The following is a 13,977-nucleotide window of genomic DNA, read 5'->3' as shown; positions in this document are numbered from 1 at the left end:
ATTGAGTTCTAGTTTTTATGAGCCATATAGACAATCACAATGCAACATAGAGTTAAGAACAATTCGTCAAAATGTCCTTTTGACGTTGAAAATTGACGATAATACGAATTTTTCAATTTAAATAAAGTATAAAATTGAGCCGTTTGTAATGAGAAATATCAATCTAAAATAAGTTTGCCAGTCACTGTATTGAAATTTAAAGTATATAACAGAGAGCCTTTTATATAGATATATATCTAATCAAAGCTAATGCAAAATCACAAAAAAAAATTAAAATCTCGGCTCAAAAAGACTAGAAATCAGAGCCGTAAAAAATGTCAAAATGTCACTTTCGTTACTCGTTTAGCTCAAAAGTCAAAATCAAACATTTTTGAAGTTTCTAGTCTATAGTGATCTGTGTTTGAAGTTTGAGTAAAACCGCGAAAAGTTGACTTTAATTTTAAACTTCGTGGACAAAATATGTTGTATAATGAATTCTACTTTTAAGATATATAATGCAACTGAAGTTTGGCAGGTAATTTACTAAACATTTCAATAAACCAATGTATCTACTTTTTCATCTACAGCTTCCAGTCCAATATTTTTTATTCGTATTCGTCTTTAACATTATCAGCTTAATTAAATAGCCCCCTACTCCTCTTTTCTATGAGGATTTAGAGCTTAGATGGACCGTACTGCTCCCATGAAACTGTAGTTTATATGTTGTACCTAAATGATTTTTAAAATATTTCAGATTGAAACAAGTTTACCTTCAATACCTAGCTTTAGCCAAAGCCTCGACAAAGTACTTGGTAATGATGGAGTACAATTAGGATCAATTGTAGAGTTGTTAGGCTTGCCTGGCACAGGAAAAACACAACTCTGGTTCATACTTACTTTTTTCAAGACTCAATACAGTAGTGTAGCTTGCCTCCGAAGGGCCCTGTATCAAAATTAGTTGGGGGGCCCAATAGGCGAGCGGCAAATCCTGAATATCTCTTTAACAGTATTTATATTTTTTTCTCCAGGAAGCACCAGATTAAGAGAAATTGTGGTTTGAATTTTACAAATTTTATAGTTACATTGCTAAGGCACTGGCCATAAATCTGTAATATAATCCCCACCCTTAGGATTTAGTTTGTCTTATAGCATAGTGGACTCACACTTAAAATCGATTCAGCATTTAAAACCATTAACCATAATTGTTTGACAAACAGCAAGATACAAAAAAAAATGTAAATAACTAATACTTGAGAAATCGCAGTGATCTTGAAATGACAGACAAACACTTCAATTTTATTTTTTAATTTAAATTTTAACTAAATCAACACATATAGATTATGCTTTAATAAGCTGTCTTTAGTTTACAGCTCTGCACCTCTATTCAAATACCAAAAGTATTGGGAGGTTTATACTCTGAAGCTCTCTATGTAGACACAAATACTAACTTTACAATTAGTAGATTTAAGGGTAAGTTCTGTGTTTCATATTTAAATTTCAAATATTGCACAAAATATATATATTTTGTCCAATATTTGAATTGTCCAGTTCAAATATTGGACAAAATATATATATATATTGATAGTAAGTCAATTGTGACTTACACACAAACCTCTTCAATGACCACAGACTAGCCTAGCTGTGTATACTAATTACTTACTAGCGGACGCCCGCAACTTCGTCCTCCCTTAGACCTCTTTAATCCAGGCCCTCCCTTAGGCCTTACAGTAGTAAGTATCGCTGTAAAAATGGAGTAACTTCTCTTATTTTCCCAACATTTGCCTTCACTGCTCTGCTTCTATTGATTGTAGTGTAATGAAAAGTATACTATAACCTGTCCAGGAGTATGAAGAATAATTGTACCAAGCTTTGTTTAAATCCGTCGAGTAGTTTTTGTTTCTATAATGAACTTACAGACAGCCAAACACTAATCAACTCCCCATAGTCATTTTGGAAATATATTTCATGTAGAGAATTGACCTCTCTACAGATTTATAGACTAGGGTAGGGGTAGGGTAAGGTAGGGTAGGGGTAGGGTAGAGGTAGGATGTGGGTAGGAGTAGGGTAGTGTAAGTGTGTCAAAGTGAAGCTCTACTGGGTCCGCTAGTTGCCATTTAAAAAATTAAACTCTGCCTTGCATTATGTGACTAGTAGAAAATGTAATATTCTAACTTATTATATGTTAATTTTATAGAAATTCTGTTCTCAAGCTTATCAAAATGTCAGCAATTGATGGAGGCTTCAATATTGATCAACGAAGAGGATGCTTTAAGGAAATTGCATTATGTCAATGCAATTGGACTTGAAAAATTCTGTGCATTTATGCATCAATTACCCAATTTAATAAATACTAGACCAAATGTAATTATATGAATTCATAGTATGTATAGATGTTGCAGCAATTTGGCTAAAACTTAATTCAGTCACTTAATTTGACTCTGGCAATCAATGAGCGTCAGTAGCGCAACGGTAAGAGTGATCCGACTAATCACTGAGGGGTGGTGGTTCGATCCCCGCCCCGTTGATCTATTGTCGTCCCACTCCTAATACAGTATTTCCCGAAAAGTTGGAGGAGAGTGGATATATTTGTCATGTTTAAAAGATATGGCAAATATTCTTTAAAAAAAAAACAAAACAATGAAAATCATAATTTAATCCTGATGATTGCAACATATACCTATGTACATTCTTTGGATTATAATATAGAATTACTTTATATAAATGTTTTTTGTTTTTAGATTAAACTTATAGTTATTGATTCAATAGCTTTCCCATTTAAAGACGGTATCACACTGAAACAAAGAACTGGTTTGCTGTACAGACTGATGGCTGATTTGAATAAATTAGCTGTAGAAAAACAAATTGCTGTAAGTATGATATTATTTACTTATTTCATATTGAGTATAAATATCTGTAATTATGTAAAAGTATGCCTCGTTGATAGTGGTTAACCTGAATTGCATCAAATCACGAGATTCCTGGGTATCTTGGAATTGGCTACAAAATACTTACTAAGCTTTATTTCTTTCTAGAAATTTTTAGGAGTTGGTGGCGATATTTCTAGTTTATAACTAACCTAGATCGTCGCCGACGGTACGATGAGCGCATTATACTATCGCAACTCGTTCCCGCCAACCGATCGCTACCCCTCTCTAACTCCTACTCTTTACGGAAACAAGTCGCGCCACCTAGCGTCGAGCGATGTCATATCCGTCTCAAGACTACTATTTCCTAGACTACTTTTACATTATACTATATACTTACTTATACATTTTTAGATAGTGATAACTAATGAAATGACTACAAGAATAGGTCTGTCGTCTGGAGCTATAGTTGGCGCACTCGGCGATGCTTGGTCACATCGTTGTAACAAACGTTTATTGCTATCGGCGCCTGATCCTCTGGCCAATGTTAGATTGGCTGTGCTGCTTAAAAGTAATAATTCTCCAGAAACTGTTGGCAAATTTCAGGTAAGTAATAAATTACCTACTTATGTAGGTACTTTATTTGAATTTTACACTAATATTTTCTATAATATTGAAATAGATAAACGGCTAACTCACGTATTATTAGCGGAGTATATCCGACTAATTTTGAACCCAAACCCTTAGTCATGAACTGGTTCATGCCACCCTGTGTAACCCTATCTGCGGTCCGCTCGCGCAACCTTTCGTGTAAATCTATACTAATATTATAAAGTTTGTGGTGTTGTAGTACTAATCTCTGGATTTATACTGAACGGATTTTGAAATAAATAAGATAAAAGCGCGTGGAGGCCATTGGATCAGCTTCCACCTTCACACAGGAAATAAAACTATAAGAAATAGGGATGATGACAGTTTTTTAAATTGTATATAAATTAAAAGTATACTAATAGTAAAGCAATTTTGTAAAAGGAACAGGGTATCTGCGATCATTACTTTCGAAGCTACAGGCATTTAAAGAGTCAGATTTGCGGCGCTGCCGCGGATCCCTGAAAAACGCCCCATACAAAATGGCTTGAAATAATGACGTCATAGGCAATGTAGTGATCGTTAGATTTGTATGCGCGTTCAAACAAAATTACTAATATCTTTGTTATTTGTGCGTTTATGCTTATAGTTCATATATTAAAAAATGTCACATTTAATGTAAGGAAGCTAAAACTGTATGAATTTTCATCTAATTACAATAAAATATTTTTAATAGATTTTGAAATTTTATAATCTCATTTATTTTACAAATATCCAGACAATCTTTGCTTTTTATGTATAAATTAGTTAACATTGACCCTATTTACCCGAATGTATCATAAAAATCAATATATTCAAACCTAGTCATCATCCCCATTGTAATTGTTATCAATTGTAAATTATAATACTGTATGACTTTTTCAAAAGAGCAACTGTTGAGTTTCTTGCCGGTATCTTCTCAGCAGAACCTGCCTTCCGAACTGGTGGTAGAGTCTTTACAAATAGTCAACTGACGTGTCAAAAGTGCTTGTAAACTGAGCCTACTTGAAATAAATGATTTTTGATTTGATTTGAAATATCACTAGAAACCACGTTATTTGTGAGTGTCATATTTTATTTGATCTCCTTATTTTCATAACATAACATAATCACGTCATTACCTACCTGTAGCTGTTGTTCTATTTCAATATTATATATAGGTATCAAGTTAGTTTTAATCGAACATTTTTTTTTATTTTCGGCAATTACCATAAACACTGAGTTGGATACGTACAATTCTTATTTAAAATTGTCGAGTTACACTATGTTTATACAAACTTTGAATGTTATAAATTTAAGATGCGCACCACGACTTATTATCCCCTGAAGACAAAATTTCATACTGTCGACCAATAGCGAAAATATCGCTTTCGTTGCGATTGGATGAAAGAGATATTTCCGGTTTGGTCGGTATTGGTCGACCATGTATTTTACATATGTCATGACGTTCATCTTAGGTTTTTAATTTATTACAGTATGCATGTGAATAATCTATGCCATTATAATATATTTTTCAATTTCACTATGGGAATATGATGTAACGAGATTAGATAAAATAAATTATTCAAAAATTTAATTCATTATTATCTCATCGAAATTTTACTAGGCAACCTATTTGCAATGTGTCAATGTGACTATTTTCTATCATTTATTTCTTATTCCAAATAAATAACAGATGAGGGTATATATTTGTTATGCCGGATCTCATACTATAGGCAATGTCAAAAATGGTAATTTTTAAAGTTCAAAGTTTAAGTATGTATGTACATTCGGTGTACCCTTACCCTTACCTTAATTACCTTATGCATGGACCTCCAAACACAACGATCTCGAGCCGCCAGCATCCAGCGGCTCCCTGCAACCCGCTTGATATCCTCGGTCCACCTAGTGGGGGGTCGCCCAACACTGCGCTTTCCGGTGCGGGGTCGCCATTCCAGCACCTTGGGGCCCCAACGTCCATCGGCTCTTCGAACTATGTGGCCCGCCCATTGCCACTTCAGCTTCGCGACTCGTTGAGCTAAGTCAGTGACTTTGGTTCGTCTGCGGATCTCCTCATTCCTGATTCGATCACGCAGAGAAACTCCAAGCATAGCTCGCTCCATCGCCCGCTGAGTGACTTTGAGCCTTCTAATAACATTCGGTGTAACTCAACTAATTATAATAATTTTATCTAACTCAGTTTTTATTGTATTTGTAATGTTTAGTCATTCAAGCACCCATCGTAGACCTAGAATTTTGACCCTGTTTTTATTTCATTCATTTTTAATCAAATTATTTTTAATCACACTGAAATTAATGACAATGTTGATAAAAATAATGGGTTTTCAGATAACACAGGAAGGTATTCGGGATATTGATTGAAAAGCGATTGGAACATACATAGTTTTATTATTAATGTATTTAAATACATATAATACATCGTAAACAAAACTACAGCACCAATAAATATCTCATTTTCACAAAAATATCAAGCTTTTATTTCTATAACATTTCAACAGTATATAATAAAGGCAGTTTCATATCGGAACTTAGCTTTGCAAGTGCAATACAAATATTCGTACAATTTGAAGTCTTATTATGCATTTTCTTATGAAACAATAGTGAGTAACACCCGTTTGTAGTCGCCCTTCGTATCATCCTGCAAAATATTACATTCACATCTGTTATAGTACTAATTTTGTATACATGCACAAAACATTTAAAAAGTTAAAACAAGTTACACGCAAACAATACAATTATTTTGCAGGATTTAAGCACTAAGTGTGACTAGCACATTCTTGAAGTCACCATCAAGGTCGTCCTGCAAAGATACCGAAAAATCGAACACTGTAGCGTTTGCAAAAGTAACAAAAAATTAAAAAAAAAAAGAAACTGGCCCATAATTTCTATTGATACATCACACAACGTGCAATCGAGATTATAGCATGAGATTACAAATCAATCATCAGTGTATTAATTTAATTAATATAACTTAAAATAATAAACGTTTAAAAATGCAACAGTAAGTAAATCGTACCATTTGTAAATTGTATATAGGGTACAGATTAAATAAGGTCACACCACACAGGTTATACAATGTAGCATGGCGTGTGTAAATTGTCTTTAGTCTGTAGAAGGCTTAATAAGCCATTGCAGATAGGAGATGACCGAGTGAACCATCTACCTCCTCCTGAAAAATGGCAACAACTACTTGTAAAAAAGCATCCTACACACTCGAGGCACCAGCCACCATGCACTCACGTCTAGAAGCTGTTATCTACTGTGCAAAGAAAATTACGTGACAATGGGAAAAAATAGGAAGCAAAATATACAGATCTTTAGTATAAAAATTTACACCCGGCATGGATAACCTAAGGTATGGCACACTGAAGACAAAACACTGTGTATAGTTTGTGATGAGTTTTGAGACTTTTTTTGTGTATGAAATATTGATAGATACAATAAGAAACCAAGATACGAATTCCCTTTAAAGTATGATCTATAGAAATGTTCCCAAAAAATTCATAACTTCGTGCAATAAAAACAACAAACTCTGTTTCATTAGCATGCAATTTTGTATCAAACGTCTTGGGGAATTCTGCCTAATTTAAGATATCTATTTTAGAGATATCTACATCCAGGCGCTTTGATTTTCATCTTGTTTGTTCAACTTGTTATTTAATAATTTTTTGTTTGTTTATTGATCAAAGATTAATGAATTGGACTGATATTTTTCTAGATATAATTTCAATTGTTTCACAAAACAATTCCGTTTGCAACTGAGATGAAATGCACAAAAGAAATTTAATAGTACCTGGATTTTTCCAGGATTCCTTCATCAGATCCTGACCTTCTTGGAAGTCTACCCTTTCAACCAAAAAGTTTTCTAGCGTACTGTCACCAGAAAGTGCAAAAAGATCCTGTATACATTTTTCAAAGTAACGCATTTTTTGATTGTCTTGGTCCTTAACGTATCATTACGGTGTAGCTTAGGTATTTTGTTTTCAGTGTTCGTGTACCCTAGCACTTATGAACCTAACAATTGACAAAAAGAATTGAGAACAATAAAAAGTAGGTGAATGCATTCGTTGTGATCCCGATCATCCGTGAGACAATCTACTCGACAAGAGTGAGTAAAGCCTTCTTGTAGTCTCCGGATGTGTCACCCTGAAATCAAAATGTTTCACTATTCTAAAACGCTGTATGTTTAGGACAATATTCAACAACTTCATTCTTCAATTTAATATAGTTACGATGAGAATCGCTTTAATCAATGTATTTGAAAACTTTTTAGGTTATGTTGTTTAAAACTCCGATGTTTAAACTAAAAATAATTTTATGTACTGTAACAAATTTTATAAAAATAATTTCATTGATAACTTTATCGTTAAAAATATAGTTGATGCGAGTATTATTACCCAGAGGGTCATTCAAGTTTTAGTATCTGTTTTGTGTTTAGAAAAAACGGGTTGTAAAGGTGGGTACAGATTGGTGCAATGCAACATGTAATGTAATATTCTGCCTTACATTGCATGTTCCCTGCAGCCTTGGACGTGTGGCGCGCGCGGTACGCGCATTGACTACGAATCATTCGAGAACATCTGTTCCCGCATTTCGTAACAAACACTAGCCCTCACCGCCATGATCGTTGCGCATGCGAACAAAACGAACGACCGTCCACGGCTCAGTCCTGCGCACACTGCGCGCCCATTTGTGTTCGTACCAAAAACCGACAAATCTCGGATCGAACCGCGCGCGAGTTGTAACGCTCGGAGCGTGCGCGACCCAGGCGTAGTTCGTGCGCGCGAGGCGTCCAAACCACGAGAACAAACACTAGCCCTCACCGCCATGATCGTTGCGCATGCGAACGAAACGAACGACCGTCCACGGCTCAGTCCTGCGCACACTGCGCGCCCATTTGTGTTCGTACCAAAAACCGACAAATCTCGGATCGAACCGCGCGCGAGTTGTAACGCTCGGAGCGTGCGCGACCCAGGCGTAGTTCGTGCGCGCGAGGCGTCCAAACCACGAGCATTCGTGATACATTGCAGCAATGTGGACGTCAAATTCTTGCATTGCATGTTGCATTACATGTTGCATTGCACCAATCTGTACCCACCTTAAGAATTTGTGCAGTGAGTGACCTATGTATTGTATATCCTAGTAGCTACTGATTTGATTATGCAAGTGTCTACTGGCTTGTTCTGCGTATTTTACTGTCTCTTTATGTTTCTTTCTGTGTATATTTTTAATTTTTATGATATAATTCGAAATACTACACTACACAAACTAGTAAATCATTTACATATTATTTATATTAAAGATTTAAAAAAAATCTTAAAAGGTATCACTGGTATTGCAATTTACAACATGTCAAATGCAATATATATTATAACAAAAACAAAAAAATAACATATTCATATACAAAAAGATATTTACGTTTAATTCACAATACAGAACCAACAGAAGTTATTGACAATAATAATAATATTAAAGAACAAACATAATATGGATCTAGCTTCTTATAAGATACGTTAAAATTTCACTACAATGAAAAACCAAAAATTTATACAAAGATATAAATAGATCTGTATACATTTTATTTGCTTGGAAAATATCTAAAGTGAACAAGTGAGGTAAATAAGTATAATGAAGAAAGAATTTGATACGTTTTCTCATGCTGATTAAAGATGTCGAAGCATATTGTTATGAATATTTATCTATTTATTATAAGTATAGATATATCATAGAAAGTATGGGTCAGCGTCGTATATATCTGGTAATTGTAGATTTTTCATGCTGTAGTTACGAATCGACCGACGTACAAATACACATAGCGAATGGTTAATATTAGCCAATAGTTAGTTTATAGGATGTATTCCCAAAAATTAATGACATATTTTGATGCGTGAATATGTGTGGTCTAAAATCCGTGATAATTGGTTAGGTTTTGTAATATTTCATAATGCATTAACGTATAATATATGAACATAATTTTATGTATTAAATTATTTTTTAAACTGGTCCTTCGAATTAAAAAATTAACATTAAATACTTTATTAAATTGCATAATAAAAAGCTTGGAAAAAAATACGAAAGTATGATAAAAAAAACGTATTTAACTTAGCGTTTTGCAGTTTAAAATTCTGCCTAATTTAATTAATTTCTTGTTTAAAACTACCTAACAAAAATTTTAAAAAAAGGTCTTTAAGTACAAATTGAAGGCACCAGAGTTTGAAACTATTATACGACACAAAAAACTATAAAAAAGTTATATATTAGCAGTGGCGTAGGTAACCAAGGGCCCTGATGCAAATAAAAAATGAAGCCCCATTACTATTTAAACTGGTTAAGTTTTATCAATTAAAATATTCATCAGCTCTTTTTCTTTTTTTAATTTTTTCAAGTTCAATTAGATCGCGATTTTCTGGTAAGGATTCGAGGGCCGTCTGAGCTTGAGAGCCCCGGGGGTTTATACCGCCTAGCCTCTGGTTAGCTACGCCATAGTATAGTAGTAAACTACCGTCATAAGCATCAAATAAGATCAAGTTCCAAACACCAGCAAACAAAGAATACTCACAGCGATCCACTCCTCCAAGGGCTTGCCGAATTTGTCCAGGAACGCCTGTTTGATGTCGCCGAGATCGATCTCTGAACGACTGACAACGATTCTGATGAGAGTCTTATCGTTGGTACCGAGACCCTTCATCGAGTAGTAGAGACGCTCCGCGAAGAAACCGACTTTGCTCTTTACACATTTTACTGTAATAAAAACATTATGTATTAATTAAACATGTGATTTTTATTATTTACTAGCGGAAGTCCGAACGTCCGCGTGGAATTCAGTTTTTCACAAATCCCTTGGGAACCATGGATTTTTCCAAGGTGTTAATCCAGAGTTAAATCCATTTCCATTCCAAATTTCAAACAAATAGCTTCAGTAGCCGCAGACTTTCGCCTTTATAATATTAGTATGATTCATATATTATTTATTCGAATGCTCTGCCGGCATCTGTTTCTTAATACGTAGAATTTGTGCACCTTCAAGGCAAGAATGAATAGGCATCTTCTATGCAAGCGCGTTTCATCTTAGACCTCATCATTACTTTCCATCAGGCATGATATGAACGTAAAAAAACAGGTTATTTTAGAATTTAAACTATCGTGAGTGTTATTCATATTAATTGATTATGAAACACGGCTAAAACTCACGTAATATAAAGTCGGAGTATGCCCGACTAGTCTTCTTATCAAATTAGACTAGATTTTTTATCCCAATTAAATAACAGATGAGGGTATACATTTCTGATGCCGGATCTTGTACTAGGGAGACGCACCGCGTTTTACGCGTTGTGTTCCCATTGTCTTGCTTGAATATACGGGGATAAAATATAGCCATTACAAATAATATGGCTTTCTATTGGTAAGACTTTTTAAATCGGTCAGTCTCCTATCTATCCATATCCATATCCATATCTAGAGATTATCTATACTAATTATAAAGCTGAAGAGTTTGTTTGTTTAAACTTATTTCAGTGTTAGGTAGCCCATTTATCGAGGAAGGCTATAGGCTATATATTATCCCCGTATTCTTAACGAGAACCACGCGGGTGAAACACGCGCGGCGTCAGCTAGTCCTCTATAACCATTATATATTTTACCTACATAGATTGAAACAGGTTGTTTCGGGTACCTACATACATTAAAATTCTTGCGTAATTTTAATATTCCCACAATTAAACAACAAACCGACTTGTCTTAGTTCAAATCCATTGACAAAATCAAGATAAAGGCAGTTTCCGTGCCGGTGCATGACTCAGTACGAGGTCGCGTGGACTTCCTACTGTAGTTACATAGCCTTGTGACGTCACTAATGATTCAAACTTAAGATCATTTACTACGTATTCTCTTCAATTCAAGGAATTATACTTGTGATGTCAATTCCTTCGAGTAGATATATGATCACTTGAATCATTGCGTGATACATTCTAAAAATTTGTTTTAAGTCGTATTTAAATTCGGATTTCCAAGCGACTATTTCTCATTGGCATGTTATGATTGACCTACTTATTGTTTTAACCCTCGTCGCAAAAAGAGGGGTGTTATAAGTTTGACGTGTCTGTCTGTGGCACTATAACTCCCGAACGGATGAAGCGATTTCATTTTTTTTTTTAGTATTAATACCTTTTTTAGTATGCGCAAGTGTTCTGTTTGATGAAAATCGGTTGAGCCGTTTAAAAGTTGTGGGGGTGAAAGTGGGGAAGAGTCATAAACAAATGTCTGCAAATATACTCTAGTGTGTCTCGAATGAAAGCGCACCGATCGAGAGCGTAATTAATAATAATCTCATGACATGCGGAGGTTTTTCAGAATTTTCAATTTTATGTTATTAAAAGCTAACATTTATTTGCATAACATTACACACCTCAATGTGTTTTATCAAAATCAGTTCCACCGTTAACAAGATAAAACGAAGTGGGGAAGAATAATCGAATATTTTAAAATATACCCGAGTGGTATATTTGAAAGCATATAATGGTGGTGGAGTGGTTTATTACAAATCTGTAGGTTACATGGAAATCGGTCAAATTGTCAAAAAGTTATGGCTCGTGAAAGGTGCTTAACACATTATTCATCAGGTTTTTTTTTAAATATTAAACTTTAACTTGTATTTTTTTTTAAGTCTCTCATTATTCCTGCAATCTGTCGTGAGACATTCAGCGGGATTTTAAGTATTTGAATTAAGGCGTGTTTGGTGCGAAATCCAGTGATTTGTCCAAATATAATAATGTAGTGTCTATTTCATGACATCCTGTGGTGCTCGGTCTCTTGAGCCTTTTGAAAGTTGTACCAGGTTTCTTCATCATTAGGTTCCTTGCAAGTTGATTTGGATGTTTACGAATACGCTTTTGGTATGTTTTCATTCAAGTGTGCAACTTCTGTCTTTATAGTCTTAATTTTTAGTTAACGATGCAAGCGATCATTTTTGATGTAAGTAGCTCTTTTGTGTGAAGTGGGTTGCCGATACTACGCCATTTGTTTCTAAAAATAGTTTAACTTCTAAAGAGTGGTGTGACAGGCCATTTGGGTTCCATAAAACTATTTGGAGCTGCTCGAATTTTGACACATGGCTGTCATTAAATTGGTGAGTAGATTTGTAAATAAAATAAGTTATCTTGTTAATAAAATAAATCTTACCAATAGCAAGCATTCCCTTCTCAACGCTTCCAGAGAACTCCTTTTTGATTGTTTCTTCGATGTCTTTGCCTGCCAACGCTTCGTATTCAGCGAACACCTGTAACGAATCCGAGTTAATGTGTCATATGAATTGTATTATACATGAATAATACATGCGGTATCGTCTGCGGCTATAATTACATTTTTATGCCTAATTTAGTGTAAGTGGGTTCTGTTTGACTTATGACATCAGCCTGGCGTCATGCCATCGTACGAATTTACGAAGTTTAGCTCATGTTTGGTTCTGGGTTAATTTGGCCTTGAAGTCACTATTGTCTAGAACATTTTTTAATTATTCTTTACAAGTTAGCCCTTAATTACAATCTCACCAGATGGTAAGTGATGATGCAATCTAAGATGGAAGCGGGCTAACTTGGAGTAGGATGAAATCCACACTCTTTGCGGTTTTTACACGACATCGTACCGAAACGCTAAATCGCTTGGCAGGGCCTAATTACTAGGCACATAATATATGAAAATTTTTCTGTGCAATTGGTTAGTAATACCTACTCGTATGTATGTTTAAAATATTGAAGCTAAACAAGTGTAATTCTCATACATTAGTGTGGTAGCCATATCGATTAATCGACACTCGTTAAAAAGTTGTTCAAGGTTTTAATCATTACATTTTACATTTAGGTTCCGTCCACATATACAAATAATATTAAATTACCTAAAAAGCTTAATCAATATTTTTCTCGGGGGGCGGAAATCGGGTTTTACATTGACAAGATAAAATGGACTCGTTTTCCTGAAGGTAGTTTCTGATTCGATTCCTAATAGTACGAGATCCGGCATAACAAATATATACCCTCATCTGTTATTTATTTCGAATGAGAAATAAATGATATAAAAATAAGTAATAATGAAAAAATGTTCACATCGACACATTGCACATAGGTTGCCTAGTTAAATTGTGGTTGAAGAGTATTTAATGATTTAATTAAAAAAAACCGTTAATAGAATATCCCGAAAATTGAAAAAGTAACGGTTGCCTGCTTTCACATTGGATCTGTGGGGTTGCCAGATATAAACAGTTGACTCATATTATTTACACTATACCCTCATTATTTACTTCGTCGTCTAATATGTCCAATGAATGCTTATTTTATGCTTAATTTAACTGTATTAGGTTGCTTTAATATGGGTCATGGTTTCTTAGATTTTGTATGAAAAATGGAACTGGCCGCAATTTAACTAGGCAACCTATTTTCATTGTGTCACTGTGAATATTCTATATTATTTATCTTTACTAATATTATAAAGCTAAAGAGTGGGTTTGTTTGCTTGT

General features: G+C 34.5%; 2 protein-coding genes across 8 annotated transcripts in view; one reads left to right on the top strand and one right to left on the bottom strand.

The window, feature by feature from the left end:
• The first annotated feature begins 359 nt into the window (after nt 1-359).
• Nucleotides 360-6,411, top strand: LOC112047356 (DNA repair protein RAD51 homolog 3). Of its 2 annotated transcripts, XM_024084456.2 has the most exons (7): nt 360-514; nt 734-864; nt 1,343-1,449; nt 2,174-2,340; nt 2,718-2,846; nt 3,258-3,449; nt 5,799-6,411. In XM_024084456.2, the coding sequence occupies exons 1-7, from the start codon at nt 470-472 to the stop codon at nt 5,829-5,831; spliced, it is 804 nt and encodes a 267-aa protein (XP_023940224.1). In that variant the 5' UTR covers nt 360-469; the 3' UTR covers nt 5,832-6,411. The 2 variants fall into 2 exon arrangements, with proteins under 2 accessions (XP_023940224.1, XP_023940225.1); XM_024084457.2 differs by lacking the exon at nt 734-864 and having other exon boundaries at nt 383-514.
• Nucleotides 5,839-13,977, bottom strand: part of LOC112047355 (annexin B9) — a 24,648-nt gene continuing 16,509 nt past the window's right edge. Inside the window, exons 6-9 of one of the 6 annotated variants that reach the window (XR_002886942.2) lie at nt 12,648-12,744; nt 10,030-10,211; nt 6,487-6,639; nt 5,839-6,270 (exon numbers count right to left, since the gene is read on the bottom strand). Coding sequence is in view for 4 of the 6 variants with exons in the window: in XM_024084451.2 (XP_023940219.1) it covers nt 6,589-6,639; nt 10,030-10,211; nt 12,648-12,744 (330 nt within the window). In the remaining 2 variants the exon portion in view is untranslated. Of the gene's footprint in view, nt 6,640-7,443; nt 7,617-10,029; nt 10,212-12,647; nt 12,745-13,977 lie in introns of those variants that run through there. The other 5 variants (XR_002886943.2, XM_024084451.2, XM_024084453.2 and 2 more) reach the window with 5 other exon arrangements.

This window comes from Bicyclus anynana, chromosome 22 (assembly GCF_947172395.1).
Source record: "Bicyclus anynana chromosome 22, ilBicAnyn1.1, whole genome shotgun sequence".
NCBI classification, from domain to species: Eukaryota; Metazoa; Arthropoda; class Insecta; order Lepidoptera; family Nymphalidae; genus Bicyclus; species Bicyclus anynana.
The sequence above is the reverse complement of the archived record's forward strand: the minus strand, read 5'-3'. Positions and strand labels throughout refer to the sequence as shown.

What these genes read in the sequence shown, in the direction of transcription:
- LOC112047356 (XM_024084456.2), top strand. Translation starts at nt 470, where the DNA reads ATGAATTCTACTTTTAAGATATATAATGCAACTGAAGTTTGGCAG. An exon ending in ATGCAACTGAAGTTTGGCAG is followed by an intron (nt 515 to 733) that starts GTAATTTACTAA and finishes AAAATATTTCAG; the next exon opens with ATTGAAACAAGTTTACCTTC. An exon ending in ACAGGAAAAACACAACTCTG is followed by an intron (nt 865 to 1,342) that starts GTTCATACTTAC and finishes AGCTGTCTTTAG; the next exon opens with TTTACAGCTCTGCACCTCTA.